At 39.9% G+C, this 18,777-nt stretch overlaps 1 protein-coding gene across 5 annotated transcripts; it reads right to left on the bottom strand.

The window, feature by feature from the left end:
- Positions 1-10,638: 10,638 nt before the first annotated feature.
- Positions 10,639-18,441, bottom strand: ZBTB18 (zinc finger and BTB domain containing 18). Of its 5 annotated transcripts, none has more exons than XM_058430637.1 (3): positions 16,653-18,441; positions 13,637-14,324; positions 10,639-13,524 (listed from the first exon to the last, which is right to left on the bottom strand). In XM_058430637.1, exons 1-3 carry the CDS (start codon positions 16,663-16,665, stop codon positions 13,515-13,517), a joined length of 711 nt encoding a protein of 236 aa, XP_058286620.1. In that variant the 5' UTR covers positions 16,666-18,441; the 3' UTR covers positions 10,639-13,514. The 5 variants fall into 5 exon arrangements, with proteins under 5 accessions (XP_058286620.1, XP_031992679.1, XP_031992678.1 ...); XM_058430638.1 differs by having other exon boundaries at positions 12,839-12,918; positions 12,951-14,324; XM_032136788.2 differs by having other exon boundaries at positions 10,639-14,324; positions 16,653-17,599.
- Positions 18,442-18,777: the final 336 nt, after the last annotated feature.

The following is an 18,777-nucleotide window of genomic DNA, read 5'->3' as shown; positions in this document are numbered from 1 at the left end:
ACCCAAAGGCTGGTGGAAAGAGTCAGCAGCCCGGTCTGTGCCCTCCCTTATCAGAGTGAGTGTGCCTTTGATCCCAATGAGCCTCAGAAGCCTGAGCAGTATATTAGTCATCAGTTCTACTCTAATTAGAAAAGATTTCTTTGTTCCCAGCCCAAGTTCAATCAGCATTTCTGTTAAACAGGTAAAAAAAAAAAAAAAAAATACAGTTGGAAAAACATTCGAGTCATTTGGCCCAAAAGGTTTATTTTAAAGATGAAGAGATGAAGTCACTTGTTCAAGACTGCACAGCTGGTTATCAGAGGACTTGAGGGCAGAACTCATGTCACTCCTCACTCCTAGTTCCAGGTTCTTAGAACTAAGCACTTTTCAGAAAGTGCTCAGGCCCTCACCCCAAACCTCACTGCTCCTGGACAACCCTGCACGTGTTGAAGCTGTGGATGTCTAAGACATCAAGGGCACTGGCTTTTCTGCATTCTCCGGGGAGAAAGTTCCAAGGCGCTGGGGAGCCGGGGCAGCAGGGTTTTCAAAGGCCTGCAGCAGGAGCCCTGCTCACAGGGATGCCGTCCAGATGTCCTCATGTCCCCTCTGCACATGAAAGCCTCACACTGCTCCCGTCCCCTCCAGTCCCCCCTGCCTCCCACAGCAGCAGAACTGCACGAGGCTTCCCCCAGCCCGGGGCACACATTCAAAACACCTAGGAACGCCGCTGGGAACTCCCGCCTGAAAGGACAGGCCGCCCGCTGCAGGGCGCTGAGATGGATGCAGGGACCTGCCCTTTTCCTCTGTCAGCGGGTTGCCTCCACTGGTCATCTGCTGTGGCAGGGCAGAAGAAAACAATGAAATCACAGGGCACACAGAAGTCAAACCGACACATAACCACACTCGGAGGAGAGGAGGACCCAACTGCTAAGCAGCTTGAGTGGGAAAGTGAGAAAAGCATGGGGTTTTCACATAGCAGGTGGAGTTCGATGCAAACCATCCGGAGCATCTTGCTAATCATTAGCGATGGCACCTTTGTTCGGTTTCAAGGAGTGCAGTTTCAGGGGCTGTGTTCCCCCTTGAGAAAGAGGCAGTAAAAACCATATACATTTGTTTAAGCTTAGGATGTGAAACGCACCGATGTCATGCCTCCTTGGCTTTCCAGGTGAAGGGTCGCGGTGTCACCTTTAGGATCCCTCGCCTGAAGTCAGGACTCACTTGAGCAGAATGATGGCTTCTCAGTGAATCCTACTTCCCACCTGCATTTCCAGAGACGAGTCTGGTTCCTCTAGATTCACGCACACATAAAGAAGTAGTTATCCTTCTCCTTGCCCCTGATCTCCCACTGAACGATGCCTGGGATATGTGGGTTTTGGAGTGTCTATCAGGGAGGATGTGTGGAGGAACTCTCGACCCCTATTATTTTCCTTTCTGTGTACAAGGCATGTGTCAGTTGCTACCTGAGCAGAGGTGGCAGCTCCGTATAGGCTGGCTAAGAGAAGAAAACTGTTCTCACTCAGATTCTATAAATTACTCGCATTCTCACTTTAATATCAAGTATGATATATATTAGAGTGCATGGTTTTGGCTAGAATCAATTTGGAAGGCTGTCAAATAAAACACAAAATGGGAAAATAAATCCAAAGGAAAATTGATGACATGATTTTACTCCCATTACATTCCACTTAACAAATGCATATGTTTTACAATATCTTTAATAATAATTATTAAACATAGTAAAATACTTCCAAACTTGGCTCATTGCATAATTGTACTTCGAGTGAAAAAAAATTATCTGAAGTCTTGTCAATATGCCACTTCCTCCTCCCCCAGCTTTTAACAGAAGCAGCCTCCAGTGGAATAATCCAAGCTGTGTTCAAGAAGTTGGCAAGTAGGTCCAATTAAATGTGGTTTTACTGTATTCTGGCGTTTGCATATCTAGTTTGCCAAGAAGTAATCTTTCACAAAAAAAAAAAAGAAAGAAAAAGAAAAAGAAAAAAAAATCTGTACTGGCCCAGACACAGCCTGGATGGTGCAATGCTTCACATAACTTTACCCCATGACTAAGATAATCATGTTTTCTTAAATAGCTGTGGAAAACGTATCATACATCCATCATACTCCTATATGAATCACAGAACACCATCCTTTATGGAGCTTCTTACATTTATGCATGACAAACTGAAATTCATCTTCATAGCTCTGTTTATTTTAATTATTAAACTCGAAAGGGGTTAGCTTTTAGCCACCTGAGCTTGATGTATTTATTCAGGTGTACTCCAGTTGGATTATCTGAATGAGGCTATAAATGATCCTATTGACTATTAAAGACCGACCTGTCAAAGCTGCAGTCATACACATTCACAACCCTGGCTACCTGAAACTCAGAGGATAAAATGCTTCTCTAAGCTTTGCAAATGAAATCCCGGGCAGTTCTTTCCTGATGTTTTACACACCCTTGATCCCTTAAGGAGGAGCTGACTCGCGTAGCCCCTTCCAGCTAACCACGGCTCTACATGAACGATCAGCCATATCCAAAGTCCAGATGGAAAGCTGTCAACAAAGAGGCTCCTTCCACTCTGCCTACTACATGATTCATCCCTGGCGTGAAGACAGGCCCGGAGATGGCCCCACCACCCCGACTCCCATAGGTGAGCCAGGAGAGAAGCACAGGTGCCCACTCCCCAAGTCAGCAGGGAGGAATCAGGTCAGAAAGTGCTGGAAAACACACAACCTGGCCTTTGTTAGAAACCGTCAAGAGCTCATTAAAAACACATGCAGAAATGGTTAAACAAAATTCTCTAAACCTTTTACAAAATTGCCAGTCTATTAGAAGGACTGAGCTCACAGCAAACTCTCCCTTCCAATGTGTGCAATGGAGCAGCTAATGTCCTTTGGACTCTTGTCTATGGCATCAAGCAGAGGGAAGCTTGGGGCGGGGGGTTGTTTGTTTTTGGTTCTTGTTGTTGTTTTTTAACTTTTTTTAGAGACCAAACTATGAAATATATCAACCAAAAGAATTATTTCACCAAACATGAATTATTATTGTCATTGCCTTAAAAAGCTTATGAAAATTACAAAATAAAAATGGAGATTTGGGTCATTACAGCAAGGGGAGAAAGAAGGAAAAAAAAGATGACTGTGGCTCGAATGCTTTTGTGAGGTGGCATTGCATCAAAGAGCAAAGTGGACACGCTGAATGGGGATTCTGAAGCTATCCAATACGTGGCCCTGTTACGTGAAAAAGTTGGAGCGTAAGTTTGACCCATGCAATATTTACTCAAAGTTTTCTTGTAAGCAGTATCGCACATAGCAGCATTGCATTCCATCGCATTGTGGCCTTTCACCAGGTGCCTTTTCCTCCAAATGGATTTATTCGCTGTAATACAGTCTAGCCATAGATTTGCATTACACCACAACGTGGGCTGCACCTGCACGTAAAAGAGCACGTAGATGAGGCGAGGCCTGAGATTGAGATGCTCTGAGATCTGCTCTGGCATGGGCCACCTTCTCCTGTTGACAGTGGAGTAAATCATTTAAATCTCTGGGTAAATCCTTTTAATATGTGTGCCTCCCCGGGGAGCTGTGCCTGTTTGTTACTATACATATTAATAATACTTTTAAAAATACTTATGATACAAGAGTAAACATGAACCAAAGCTTTCAGTCTTGATTTCTTCAGCCTGAAGAGAAAAAATATCTGTATCCAACTTAGCCTTTGAACTAGTTAATCACATAGAGATTTGAAAGGGCTTTGAGAGAGTTGGGATTTGAGAAAAGAATCACAAGTACAATGTAAGTGATATGAGATGTGCATAGCTAAACATGTACACACCTACAAAACCCACCTGAGGATGCGGGATCTTTTTCATTACTATGGTATTTTAATTTTCACATTTCATGCAGAAACTGCTTTCCTGCTTAATACTGAAATAAACTTGAAACTATTAGTGCTTGGTGAATTTAAATCACAAAAACCCACACTGAAAAGAGTCCACATTGGTAGGAAGGCTTTAGGATAAGGAAAAATTTCCTCTTAGTGCAAAAAAAACGTATTATTGTAATAGTGAGGTCACCTCAAATTTGCATAGCATCTTTCCTCTGAAAGCTTAATGCTTTTGCGTATTCATTTTCATGTTATTCTAAAGAAAAAGGTGACACGGGTATGATTATGCTGGTCTTACAAATGGAGAAATGAAGGTATCAGGGTGGGTTTCCTCGGGTGTTGCATTGACAGATCTTCCCCAACTTTCTCTTGAGCCTTCTTTCCAGTAGATGATGCTGAGAGGAGGTGAGAAACATTCCAAGAAACCAAGGCCAATTTTCAGATTAAGTGGAAAAATATTCAATTCTCCCATTTCAGCAGCAAACAAGTTTTGAGGATCCCGTTTGGCTGAAGCCCTCGGTCCATGTTTCATCTCTCCCTTCTGCACGTCCAGCAACAGCTCTGACAACCCTGCAGTGACTAGCTGCAAGGAGCAGTGCCTCGTTGTGGTTGAACAAATAACATGTTTTGGAAACCCAAGCAACCCTTTCGTAGCTGGAAGCAGAGAGGGAGAGCGTGTCGGTCAGGAGGATCCTGACAGGGCTTTAGCTCTTGGTGAGCCAGAAGGAGACGGGCCAAAACGTGTCCTCTTTGACACCATCAGAGAACGTTCCGCTGTATGTATTTTTTAAATAGTTGATAGGGTCAAAGTCAGGAAAAGAAATAGTATCATTCCAATCTTAGAGTCCATTGGTAAACATAGATCGCAGACAATGGTACATGTAATCATGGTAAATAGATATTTGCATAATGCAAATTTTATCACTTAGGCATAACCAGAATGTTGATTTCAGATTCAGACTTGATCAAAGATGTGCCCAGAGCAAGGAATTCAGCCTTTGTGTGCCTCTAAACAGAAAAATTCATCTATAAAATGATAGATACCAAAGGCTTGGGGAAGGTATGAAATGTTTGTGAAGAGCTTTGAGCCGCTTCACCTCCCCATGCCTGCTCCTCCACTTTCAGGATGAATGAACCGGAAGTCACTGTTGCCCCTTCCAGCTGTAAGTTTTTGTGATTTTCAATCACTCTCTGTGGAAAAGCACGTGATGCAGCAGTCTGTAAGGGGGGATGATCGGACATACACTGTAGGTCTACAAATAATGGAAAACAACTGGGCCATTCTGGCCACCGGATTTTTATAATTTGAATAACAGAATTAGTTCATTATTTCAAAAGCGACCAGGCCAGAATGCAAATTTTAAAATTCAGGATACAGATGTAAGCTTGGAATTGTTTTTGGTTAGAAGGCTTAAACGTTCTGTTATGTTAGGAGAGAGAAAAAAAGCATATATGTACTACTAAATAAGAATAACGATAGGAGGATTGATCGCCTTAGTCTTTGAGGGTGTTACTTGACTGACTTTTAAACAGAAACACTCCAATCATTTAAAATCCTTCCATGCTGGTCAAGCCTACAAACCGCCTGTCATACTTTGACTAAAATATTATTTTTACTGCAAGATAAGCACCTTTACATAGCGAACTGAATACATGATGACAAACCCTCCTTTCCTCCTCCTTTTGCACTGAAGTGATTCTAGTACTGCTCTGAGGCATCCCTCAAGTAAAATAACATATAAATAGAATGTGAGAAATCACCACATTTTCTAGACTTCACACTTACTATGAAAAGCAAAACTTCATTGTGACCCAACATATTCCCTAATTTATTTTTTTCCTTTAACCTAAGGATTTCATCCAATTCGATGTCGTTTATTGTCATAAGCCCCTGGAAAATGCCTCAGCTCTTTCATCTGCATGCTCAGCCCTCCCTCAGGGGGAATATGCAGTTTGCTGGTACCCAGCGGGAAATAGGGCCCATTTCAAAGACAGTGTTCATTTTAAATTTGTTTCGATTTTTTCAGAATGGTAGAAAGTCAGACACAAAAACAAACTTGGCTTGAAAATTCAGTTGTGCAATGGTGTCAAAATCACTTGATGCATAAAATTTACCCATCTATAGTAAATAAAAGGACATTGAGAAACAGAGAGAACCGACTATAAAGTATGAATTTTAGTTTGCATCTCAACAAAAATCAGAACCTAAAGGAATATTCCATCTGCCAGACTTCAGTTTCTTTCGGTTTATTCAGTTGCAAAATCTCGGAGATTTTGAAGAGCTCTTAAATGTTATGCTAAGGGTTCGTGGATAATGACTGTGCTTCGAATATAAACCTGTCCCATTCTCCCTCATCACGTGCACAAGCATGAGACCTTCTTTCTCAAAAACAGGTAGTTATAAAAATAACTTTTATAAATTAGATTTTCGTGAGCTATGGTTCTGTGCTCAAATTTCTTCTACTTCATAAAGCTTTTAAGTGACACTCAGAAACCATTATAATTAGAAAAAAATTGATTTTTTTTACACTAAATACAAATCGTTGGCACCAGCGTCTATGGTAACTATGGTTCACAAACAATGACTACTTTTCTTAAATGTTTTAATTATCTATTATTGTACTATTGTGCTTTTCCAAAAATTATCCAAATAGACATCCTTAGGAAGCATTGCTGCCTAGTAAATATGCAATTGGCATTTCAATAGCTACTTTACACGATACAGTTCCAAAGACATGGTCGACAGAAAAGGTATGTGTATAGTTCGAGGCTGTTTTCAAAAACAAATTTTAAGAGAGTCAGATGAAAAATCTAAATGCTCTTACTTTGATCAAAGATCATTTCAGAGCATCAGATATACAAAAATGTTTGGGTCTTTAAAATCCTCTCAAAGGTAAACTGCATTAAATATGATTTTTAAAATAAAATGAATGTGTCCTGTTTTACAGTTTTAAGTAATATATATTTATAAATCATACATGATAAAGATACATCCTTTTAAGCTGCCACATATCAAAAGTTAGCTCTGGTTTGGCATACAGCATCCATAAATAAGGTTATGCTATTCTTTCAAGTTCATACCACTGTATATGCATTATGTATTGAAACAGCAAATTTAATCTGTCCTATAAATGTTTACCAATATTCAAATACATTTTCCAAGCTCCACTTCATATTAACTACAAATATACCCTTTACAAACATGAATATTTGGGGCAATATGACTTTTTAAAATTCCTATGTAGTCATATTAACCATACATATTGACATTTAATAAAAGCTACTTGATTTAATGATTAACTAAAGAGATTATAACAAAGTGTAAATAAGTCATTTCCGTGAATGGACTCTCTCTGGGTGTCACACGGCCTCTCAAAGCCACTCTAAATATCCTCACTGAAACTGTTACTGACTAATGTGCTACATTTTAAAGCCAAATTGGGTTTTCACTCCTTTCCTGCCAAACTAACTAGAGAATGCCTCCTATAGCAAATTGCAAGCTTAACAGCAAACCCATTTCCAAAGATTAGAAAAGGGAGATACCTTATTTGGCCATATGTGCCCCAAAAGTCAAGAAAAATTTTGGTTTTCAAAGAATTTTTTTTTTTTTGTAAAGTACCTACAGCTAAAGAAAAGTACCGTGATCACATAAACCTAGGAATTATGATGCACAGTAAATTAGTAAATGTTAGAATCGAATCAGGAAAGTTACCTGGATAATTCATCCCTCTCAAAAAAAAATGCTGATTTATTTCAAGTACTTGAATATTTTTAGACAAATACTATCCTATAAGCCTGAATTACCAGGATGATTAATTCAACAATTTATTTAGTGTAAGCAGATACATTATAAAGTATTTAGACTTAAAAAAAAACAACTTTTCATGCCATTGTTTCATTTCTATGATCTCATCCTTTCTGATTACAGTGTTTTAAATTTGGAGTTTAGCTTCTTTCACAAGAAATTACAAAAGTTAATTAGTAAAGATTTTTTTAAGGGGTTGGTTCGCAAAAATACTGAAAGTCTGATTTCTAAAGTGCCTCTGAAAATGAGTATTTCTAAAAAACCTCCTGTGTCATCAATAAGATCTGATTACTTTAGCTGTCCTTTTATAATATTAAGGAAATGTAAGCAAGGATGGAGGTCCTAGAAACATAAAATGTTTCTTTTTTATGGAAGTAAACCTACTCGGAGTCAAAAGATAAGTGGTTCTACATTTTAAACCAAGGGATTATATACAAAGATATTTTGCCGTGTTTTTGTAGGCAAAGGTACAAAAATTTTAACATAAGGGACAAAATCCTGTCAGTATAATAAATTTGGACTACAGCCAAAATGAAACTCCTAAAAGCTATTTGCTTTTGAAAAATAAAACTATTCCTTTATTTTTAAAGATGGTGTCTTTAGCATTTTAATGTCAAGTAATTTCAGTGAAAAGGAAGCTTTTCTTTGCTGCATTTCAAATTCACACTCAATTCACTGTACCTTATCAGCAAATTCAAGCATTGCAACAATTATAACAAAAATTTAGGTCAGTATCTACAAATTAAAATATAAAATTATCTCAGGTTCCTAGTCAGAGCATGTGAAACTTTCCCTCGTTATAGTGGAAATCAAAGAATGTTTTAAGCTTTATAGGAATAAAATAGTCACGCCATGCAGGAAATTTTGAGGTCTCAAGACCATTAAAAAAAAAAAATCTTATCTGTACAATGGGATTTCTCGAGTCAAGGCTTCATCGCGTCGGTGAGTCGGTGTGTGTTTTATACGTAACACTTGGAAGTTCGAGGTCTTTTAAGTAGTGCCACTTCTTGGTAAAAAAAAAAAAAAAAAAAAAAAAAAAAGATTTTTTGATGGTAGTTTAAAAGATTTACTTGGAAAATGATTATGTTGGCCATATTTAACTGTTCTAAAATGTTAATATAGTATTCCCCTTTTTCCAACCTTTCAATAACGTATTTGTAGATATTCATAACAAATGTTAAAGAAAAACTCTATTTGATTCACCTATCAATCTGATAGCATAATTATCCAGAAAGGAAATCCGAAACTAGTATCCTTAACACTTTATACTTCTTGGATCTTCCCTAGGGTACCCCTAGCACACAATGCTGAACCCACATCAATCCAGTGCATAATTGATTATCTAAAGGAAAAAGTTTTCAAAAGTAAATAAAACTACATATTTAAAATATACTTATGTATCAGCCAGATGTCAAAGGAGGAATCAGTTTTAATGGTTTCCAACGTGATCACATGACAAATTAATTTCCTTTTTTAAATGTGGCAAATAAATGATTCCTTCATTTCACTTACCAAATGTGGCAGTTTGTGTAATTAATATTCTGTTCTAGTTTGCAAAGAATGTTTTAAGAAGTTATTTCTTCCAAATCATGTCAAAATATTATTTTTATAAGCACATCCAGTTAAGATTGTTAAGATGATGTTCCTCACTTTAAATTAGATGTTAGTCCACAGAACTAAATTGTCAAGTAAACGCTCAACATCTTCAGGAAGCTTTGAGATACTTTGACTAGTTACTATAGGAACTGAAAATAAAAAGTCCCCCTCCCTCCCTTTTTTATAAGCTTGTAACTGCTCAAGAAATTATCCTATGGGGGTCAAATGTACATTCCCCTTTCATGTGAAACAGTATTTGGCTGGTTAAAACCAAGGATGAGTTACATACTTTAAAAATTCTGTTTTAGAAAAAAAAAAACCCGGGGGGGGATGGAAATTAGGATTCCAAATTATGTTATTATACTTCATGACAAAATCCCTGTGGCTTCCTATCCAAATCCACCGGGTAGTTGGTAAATGGTCCATTTTCAAACTTCAGACCTTATATCCCACTTCTGTAGGTTAAAAATATTGACCTTACTATAGGCCATTGAATATAAACATAGTTTACTTTTGACAGTAATAATGTAAAATTTCATAGTCATATTTCTATTTAAGGTTGGAAGTTAGAGACAAGCACGGATTTACAAAACCTCTCCATGCCTGCACCTGACTGCTTGAGCTTAGGGTTGTTCGTGACAATTCCTCTACAGTATCATCTGTGTGTGTGAGCGTTCTGTCAATTCCCTACCCAGGTCAACCAGCAATGTTTCTCACCCTGACTTGTACCCAACTAGATAAGCATAAACTTGGGACAATCACAAAAAGCAGGGAACAGAGTTCTTTCAATGGTCTATGTATTTAATTACATGTTTAAATTAAAACTTGAGAATTAAAACCTGGAAACTTTCAAGTTCTCCGAGCAACAAAAAGGATGTATACAGCTAATCGTGAACAATTGCATGCCTGCTAATTCAATTGCCTAGAATTCCAGTCATTAGCCAAGCAGTCTTCCAAATTAAAACATCCGGTCTCCTTCAATTTTCCACTTAAACCAGAACACAGGAGAATAGATTTGACCAATCAACTTAGGATAAAATTACACATGAAAAGTGACTTACGGTATATGGATTAGTAGTTGTACAGTGTATTTTTAAAAACCTATGCTGCCACGTAGTTTCATGATTCATGAGTTTCTAGGGAATTACCTCAACATTCTTGATGTAGATTGTGAAAATGGGTCACATTTTTTAAATGTGCATTTAGTATCTTCTTAAGTGACTAGAATGTTTACACATTTTCCATTCGAGTGATTTAAGGCATTCTCATAATTTCATAAACTCCGAAAAGAATTGATATTAAAGATGCCAGGTACGATACATATTTAGAATCTATACACTACATAATCACAACAAAAAATACACACAAGAAATTCTCAGTTCATATAATTTATTGCAGTTAGCACACAGTTTAAAAATTCACCAACACACCAATAGTACAAAACTAAACAGCATTATAAGTTATTCCCCCCTCAGGAAAATAAAACATACTATGATTGTCAAAGCTAGATGTCAGTCTAAGTTTTAGAACAAAGGAAGAATGTGAAACTAAGAAAAGGAAAAAGCAATCACTCACAATGACCACAAAAAGAAAATCCAAAAGAAAGTCCGTTTTCTCACAGACATTGATTGTCTTCTCTAAATTAATAAAAATTATTTGAACATAAACTGTATTTTAAAAAAACTAGAAACTCTTCAAGTAACTAAAGATAATGCTCCAAGGCCATTTTCACAGCTTTTTTTGTTTGTTTGTTTGCTTTAAATGCCATTACAGCCAAATTAACACACATTTAACCAAATATTTCCAAAACAGTCCAGCAACACACAATGGAGTTTTCCATTCAGTATCTTAAGCACAAAAATAGGCTATGTTTACAGTAGTTAAGGCGATCAAATTTTAAACAAAAGCAATTAAAAAAAAAGGGAAAAACAGCAAACGTTTTCCATGCTACTCCCATAGACCTTATTTGTAAGTGCAAGACAGGAAAACAAACACTGTGCAAAATGCTTTTGCCTTGCGTGCTGGTCATTAAAACCACACGTTAGGCTGCAGCCTCTGCTGCCGCAATCCACATAGTCTACTAACCCCCTTCCCCACGTCAATCAAGGCAGTCCAGTCCTTTCAGCCTGGGGCTTTTTCAGTCCATAGAATCTTTTCATGAGTTGGGGGTGGAGGGTGGTGGGGGGGGGGAGAGTAAGGGAGGGAGGGTAAGGAAGAAGGGCAGAAAAAGAAAAAGGGAGCAAACAACAAAAAAAAAGAGAATGACCTATTGTCAAGTTGTGCAGTAGTTATTCTAAAAATGCTCAACTGGGTAAATGTGTACACCTAAACTCTGAGCTGGCATGGGTTTTGTGCAATTAGAAGTTTGTTATAAATGCACACTGCACATGCAAATCTTTAAGCTGTTTGTAAACATTTATATTTTCCTTGTTATGTAGCGAAGTTATCAATTTGCAGCTTAAGTTTTTATTCAGCTTAACAGTTTCAACTTAAAGACAGTGGGAAAGTCAATTTAAATTATATAAAATAAAAATAAAAACAGTGCATTTACGTTCTTCATAACACCAGTTTTTTTTTTCCAAATGGTGCTATTTTTCTAAGGAAATTAAATAATTTTAAACTCACTCGTTAAAGTTATACAATGCAAACAAAGACAAAAAATATACTGAAACTCATGCATTTCTGTAGCGTTAATATTTACTTTTCAAGACTCAACTAAGAGCATCAATACAACCTGTCAAGTTCTTTGACACCCCCCCAGCCCCTGTAATCAATTACAGTATACAATAACAGTAATTCACATTTTTAAACACACAGTTCAACACTGCTGAAGCTGCAATATCCTTTTTCATCCCAAGCAAACCTTCATAAGACAGTGTCCCAGTGATCCCAGTGTACTTTCAGCATTTCTCTAACTGGGAACCGTCAGAAAACCAGAAGTTGCCACAGAAAGTTTTAAGTCAACTGCTTGTTTAAAAATAGATAATCCAGCATTTCAGAAATTTTCCATTTGGGTCTAAAAGCATTCAGGTTTCCAACAGCCAGAAAAAATTCATGCAATTTGAGACATATAAAGAGGCTAATAAAACTGGAGGGAATTTCTACTTTAAAAAAAAAAAAAAAAAAAAAAACTTTGTTGGGGGGGAAAAAAAGAGCTCAAAAGACAATGCAGTGTTGACAAAATTAAGCCATATGAAAGCATTTGTGATAGGACGATTCGTTTAAAAGGTTCTTATTGGCTTACTTCCCCTACCCCTCAAAGGAAAAACACCTCTCTATTCTGACTTGCTCTAAAGTTTCTTTTATCAGAATGCTAAATTAGTGAGATTCTCATGCTATTCTAAAGTGCAAAACAAGTTAATATCCCAACTTTTTATTTCCAGGAAACAAGACTGCTTTTAGACCGTACCACAACTATATAGAGATCTATTTATATATATGTATATATATATATATTATTTATATATATATAAAATTATTTCCAAAGTTCTTGAGAGCTATCTTCTAAGGTCCAGTCTCTGACAGTAGGCAAGCTCAGTGCTTCGCTTTTGACCGACAAGGAGTTCACCAACTCACAGTGGAACTTGCGAATGTGTCTGTACAGGTCCCCGGACTGCGTGAACCTGCGCTCGCACCACTTGCAGGCGTGCGGCTTCTCGCGGGTGTGCACCACGGCGTGGCGGCTCAGGTTGTGCGAGTACTGGAAGCTCTTGCCGCACTGGGTGCATGTGTAGGGCTTCTCCCCCGAGTGAGTCCTCTCGTGGCGCTTGAGGGTGTACATGCAAGAGAAAGTCTTCCCACACAGCGAGCACGTGGGCACGTTGACATCGGCGGCGGGCTTGCTGCGGATGCCATCCTGCTCGCGGAAGTGCGTGCTCAGGTGGATCTGCAGGATGTGGGGGCTGGGGAAGACCTTGTTGCACAGGGGGCACATGAAGATCTGGCCCGCGGGGCTCAGGATATTGGAGACGTAGGGGAGCAGACTGCTCTCCATGCCTCCCTCCACCTGGACACGCTCGCTCTCTGGGGTCATCATCTCATCATCGCTGGCTTTGTCCTCCCGGTCCAGCTCCCTCAAGACCGAGTCCTCCCTCAGAGGAGCCAGATGGGCCGGCTCATACTGTACCCTGTTATTAGTGCTCACACTTTCTTTCACAGTGCTATGTTCCATGTCATAGTCATTAGTGCCAACATCACTCTCATCACAGGAAGCCTCTTTCTCCACCTTCACCTGCACCAGGTTGCTTCTCAGCACGTCCTGTGAAGAGAAATAAGAGCTGTTCAGATTTTCAACTCCTGAAAGGCTGGACTTGACAGACAGGTCCAGCACACAGTCAACATCTGCCGAATCCCTCACGGAGGTGACAGACCTCTGGGACAAAGACTCTGTTGAGCTGCAGGGGCTGGCTACTGTTTTTCCAGCTGCTGTGGCGTGTGGCTCTGCCTCTCCGCCAGCCTGGGGGATGCCTGCTGAGTCTGAGGGCAATCGCATCCACATGTTCCCAGGCTCAGCCGCCAAGTCCCTTTTGCTGGGCAGGATGTTCAATTTTTCATCTTCTCCTTCATCTTCATCACTGGGCAAATCGCCTGCCATGTGGCTGCTGCCATCGGAGAGACTCTCGACTTTGTCCGAACAACTTGAAGCATCTTCTTCCTTTTTGGTGCTGTCTGCCTCCGTGGTGGCTTTCTCTTTCAGCTTCTTTTTGCAGACTTTGACGATGTCATACATGTGGAGATAACTGGCAGCTGCTAGCACGTCTTCAATGGGCAAGTCTTTGAACTGGAGTTTCCCTTCATACATGAATTCAAGCAGGAGAGCGAAAGCGGGGGCTGTAACAATGTCGCTGTTCAGATGAACAATGTCTCTTTTGTCCAGCTGGTCCTTGTAAAAGAGGTGGAAATACATGCTGCATGAAGCCAGTACAGCTCGGTGCGCTCGGAACTGGGCATCTCCCACCAGAACAGTGCAGTCACAAAGAAAACCCTGGTGTCTCTGCTCGCTCAGACACTGCAGCAAATGTCTACTATGGTCTGGAAACTCCATACTGTCTTCATAACCTGGGGAGAGAGGAATTTCTCATTAGAGCCTGGTCAGGAACAACTTTTCAGCGCTCTAGTCCCCATATAAAAAAATTAATTCCGCTTTGGCCGCCGTGGTACATGTCCCTGAATTTTAATCAGGCTTATGACCCAAGCACTACCAAATCACACGGACAAGACCTAAATGCGAGAAGGAAAATGTACACTTTCTGAACTTCCTTACCCCCGCCAAACAGTTTCCGACGCATCTCCATCTTCCTTGAACCCAAGTTTTAAAAGCCTTCCTTTAACTACAGTCTGTCACTAAGAATAAGAATTTAGATCTCTTTCAGAAGAAATTTAATTAACTCTACTTATCAAATTATGTCCCACAAAACCTACAAAATAGCTTTGATTTCAAAGGGAACAACTCATATAATAAACAAAGAAAAGTCCCAAACATATCCTGGAACATCAAGAAAACTTGTTCGACCATCCTTTTTATTACTTTTGCTACTTGACTGTACTTAGCACAGTTTAAACACACATTTGGCTGAATCAAGAAAAAAAATGAAATTGCATAATTAGTCCAGAAATTAGCAAACAACTTACTTTTAAAGTCAGGGTGTTACAACAAAAGCCCTGTGTATAAAAACAGATGTTAATGCCTTCAGATTTGCAGGTATAGCACACATGTATGAGATCAGAAGGCGCTGCACCAACAGATGGAAAAGATCATCTTTACTATGAACAAATCCAAAGATTTTTCAAAACGAACTGAGAAAAAAATAATTATATTTCTTTGTAGAAACTGTACTTTTAGAATATCAGGAACCAGAGGGGCTTTATTTAACTCTGAAAATCCTCATCTAAACTTTGATCTGTTGCAAGGCAAAATGAGTTTCATATTAAAATTAATTGAAACTTTTAAAAATAAAGGCATACAATGCTTAAATAAAACTCAAAAGCTTTCCAGGTTCAACATTTTTTTAAAGCCTTTTTAGAAAAAGAGAAACTTTTTTTTTTTTCCTGGTTCTGCCTTACCTCAGCCAACAGAAAATACTTTGTTTCAATATAATTTGATATATTTTTGTTTTCCCACTAGCTTCTATTCTTGCAAATATTCATCATTGCCCTTGTTTTCTGATGAGGGAAAGTGAAATGGAGGGAGGGGAAAGGCAAAGATGTACAAAGGGTCAGAATTCAACTGCAGTGGGTAAACTCCTGAAAAATAAAGACCCGACTTCCCTTTCCTGTGACCAGAAGCGAGGCTCCACACTACCCATCTTCAGCAAGTGCATTTTGGGAATAGATACACTTAATTTAATATTCGGAAATTACTTCCCTTCTTCTTGTTCTTCTACACTTTGCCCAAGACAGACTAAAACTTCATCCTAACCCCAAACACATTCTGCAAGATGCCACTGCTAGAATAAACTAAGATTTACAATACAATCACTTTAAGTGCCCCACAGCTAACATCAATCCTAATCCTTGAGAAGGCTAAAAATAAAGATTGGAGGGCAGCTCACAAGGTAGCCGTGATCAAATTAGGAGGCTGAGAGGACAGAGAGGGACGAAGAAGGAAGCTTATAAACATCTGATCCAGCTGACTGTGGCCATATGGCAGCTGCTGCCCAGATAAAGAGATTAAGAATAGGGGAGTGCGATTACAGCTGTCTGGCCAATTCAGGCAGCTCAAATCTACAAGTTCTAAATTAGTCGCTAACACAAAAACTCCTGCAAATAATTATTGTTATGCTGAAATAAAAGATCTCTTAAATATATATTTGAAAGAGAAATGAGGAAACCAGTCAAACTATTCTCCTGGGGACAAAAGTTTGGTTTTTTCTTCTTCTTCTTAAAAACCTGCAGTTTCAAAAGCACTACAGCTGTATGTTTCAGTAGTGCTGCTCAACGTTTTGAAGAATAAAGTTTCACAGTGGAATTAATTACACAACAATCTAGCTTCTTAACTAGAATAATCTTCTCATGTAAGTTTGAATGCTGGATTCCAGTTTACTATTTCCCCACCACCACCACCCCAATCAAATCTAAATAGCAGTGAACAACAAAAAAGCATTTTAATCCAACGTGATTTCCAAAAGCAGCATTTTAAAGCCTTTCTTAACATTTCAAAACTTGAAATATTTCTGTGTATTAAAGTTATTTACTCGCTCAAGTAAAAGGGATAAAAAATTAAAACTAAACAAGCTCAAGACTTTCAACTCCAGTAAGATGTTCATTTAATACTCAATTTCATATATTATTCCTAAACTGGGTTAGAAAAGTAATGTGATTTTTAAAATTAAATAAACAAAACACCAAAACAGAAATATGCTCCGTCTAATCTCTTGCTACTCCTACCTTTAGGACACATAAACCTGATTAAGTCCTTTCCTCTGAGTCCTGCTGGCTCCAGGTCTGTTACATCGGTGGAAAAAAAGCAGACTAAGAGAGACAGATGCAAAGTGGAGATGATGTTAGAGAGGAATGAGATACCTTCTCCACCACAGATCCGCACACACTAACTCCCTGTCTGTGTGTTAGAATAAAAGGCTGAGGGATGGCAGGCTGTCAGCTGCTCTGACATCATGTTCAGATGGAAATGCTACCTCCAGCTGTGCTCCTTTTAATGCCATATGCTACTCCTCTACACTCCTGCCACCAGCTTTTTCTTAGGAGAACTTTTCTCTTCTGTTAGTATAAACAAAATACTTCAAAGTCTTCCTTTTTTTCCAAACTTTCTAACAGAAGAAATTGAAAAACTCAGCATATGGAGTTCTACTGTATTTATGGAATAGCAACACTTCTGTCTTAAGTTGGTGGACTGGCTTACATACTGACAGCACACTCAAGCCACGGTGCTATTCAGGAAATCCAGATTCACTTTTATTCAACTCCAGCGTTTAGTTTCTAAGGCAGTTTAGGGATATTTTTAAACCAACCCATTTGACATCTCCAGTCCCATTTCAACATTATTACCGCACTTTTTTTTTTTTCTGCTGAGATAATGGTATACATGTCTCAAATGTTGGCAGACTTGTTCAGAACTATTACTTCAGACTGGTTCACCTTATTATTTCACTCTTATTTAATTACTTATCTACAACTACCTTCTCAGAAAAATTTCTTACATTGCCACAGTCAATGCAAATTTCAATTCTCAGTACCAACAAGCTGAAACTGCACTTTCTGAAATCCTGGAAAGTACTTCAGTTCAACGAGACCAATTAATAAACTGATACAACCTGCTACAGTCACTTAAAATGAATGCTGCACCTGCATATCTGATCTTTCTGCTCAGAAAAAGCACCTTGCCTTCCCCTTGATCTGTGTCCCTTAACAATCTTTTTTTTTTGGGGGGGGGTCACTCTGTAATGTTTATGATCGCAAGAAAATCTTTGTGTGGGGGGAAGCCAGGTCTAGTAAGTTTGAGAACTTTTCCGCCAGTTTGTGGGTCTTTTCTAATAGCTGATGAAACTGTAACGCGACCCGGGCTGGGCTGACCGGTGCCGGGCAGGGTGCTGCGACATCTCTGAATGTCAAATACATCTCCTCAGACTCCTGGGAGGGCGAGGGGTAGAAACGGAACTGGGGCCTGAGGCGCCAGCGTCCCAGCCCTGGTGATAACCACTTCGTTCCCATTAGAAAGCGTGGCGGAGAGTTAAAGAGTAACAAAACCCGACGACTCCGTCCTGTCCTTCTCGCTTTCCCAAAGTCACAAACCTAACTTTCTCCAACTTCGCGGTGAGTGACATAATTATGAACGCTTAGTCCAGGAGACATCCTTGGGAGATCAGTTTCTTCCCAGCCACACCACCTATTCTCCACAAATGCCCTCGACCCATTCCAATATATCAGACATTAATCACCCCATTTACCCAGTGGGGTGGGGGGTGAGTGACAGTTTAATGAGTCCCAAGCACCGCAATGGGCCAGCGACTCCCACTCCACAAATCAACCCCTTCACGTCTCGCTACCGCGGATCCATAGGGGTTTTGTGAGGTTGAGGTTTTGTTTTTCAGAGAGGTGGGGGCGGGGGTGCCGAGTGGGGAAGCAATGCAAATCTTTACGTAGTTCGCCGTGCATAAAACACACGGGGAAAGAGGAAGGTTAAAACCACAGGGAAGGAGGTGGAGGGCGTAGAGCCGGTGCAGCAGGAAAACACCTTAAACAACAGAGGAGAAAACAGACCCGGGTCACGGCAACAACAAAAGAAAAGTCGTAAGAAGAAGCCAGCGGGAGGAGGGTGGTTGCTACCGCTTCCCCGACGCCGCGACGCGCGAGCCCCCGGGGCCTCCGGGCAACTGCACCAGCCCGGGAGGGCCCCCTCCCCCGCCGGCCCCCTCCCCCGGGCGCACTGCAGCTGCACCGGTCCCCGGAGCCGCGGCCGTCCCGGGCGCCACTGCAGCTGCGGCGGCTCCCAAGCCCCCTCCCCCAGCCCGCCGCCCTCCGCACCCGAGAGGCGCCACCGCAGCTGCACCGGCCG

The sequence above is a fragment of the Hylobates moloch genome, unplaced genomic scaffold, assembly GCF_009828535.3.
Source record: "Hylobates moloch isolate HMO894 unplaced genomic scaffold, HMol_V3 SCAFFOLD_18, whole genome shotgun sequence".
Taxonomy (NCBI): Eukaryota; Metazoa; Chordata; class Mammalia; order Primates; family Hylobatidae; genus Hylobates; species Hylobates moloch.
The sequence above is the reverse complement of the archived record's forward strand: the minus strand, read 5'-3'. Positions and strand labels throughout refer to the sequence as shown.

Excerpts from the sequence above, each read along its gene's own strand:
- ZBTB18 (XM_032136787.2), bottom strand. The coding sequence starts at position 14,560 with ATGGAGATGCGTCGGAAACTGTTTGGCGGGG. Across the intron at positions 14,325-14,529 it reads TCGGAAACTGTTTGGCGGGG|GTTATGAAGACAGTATGGAG; the intron begins GTAAGGAAGTTC and ends CTCTCTCCCCAG.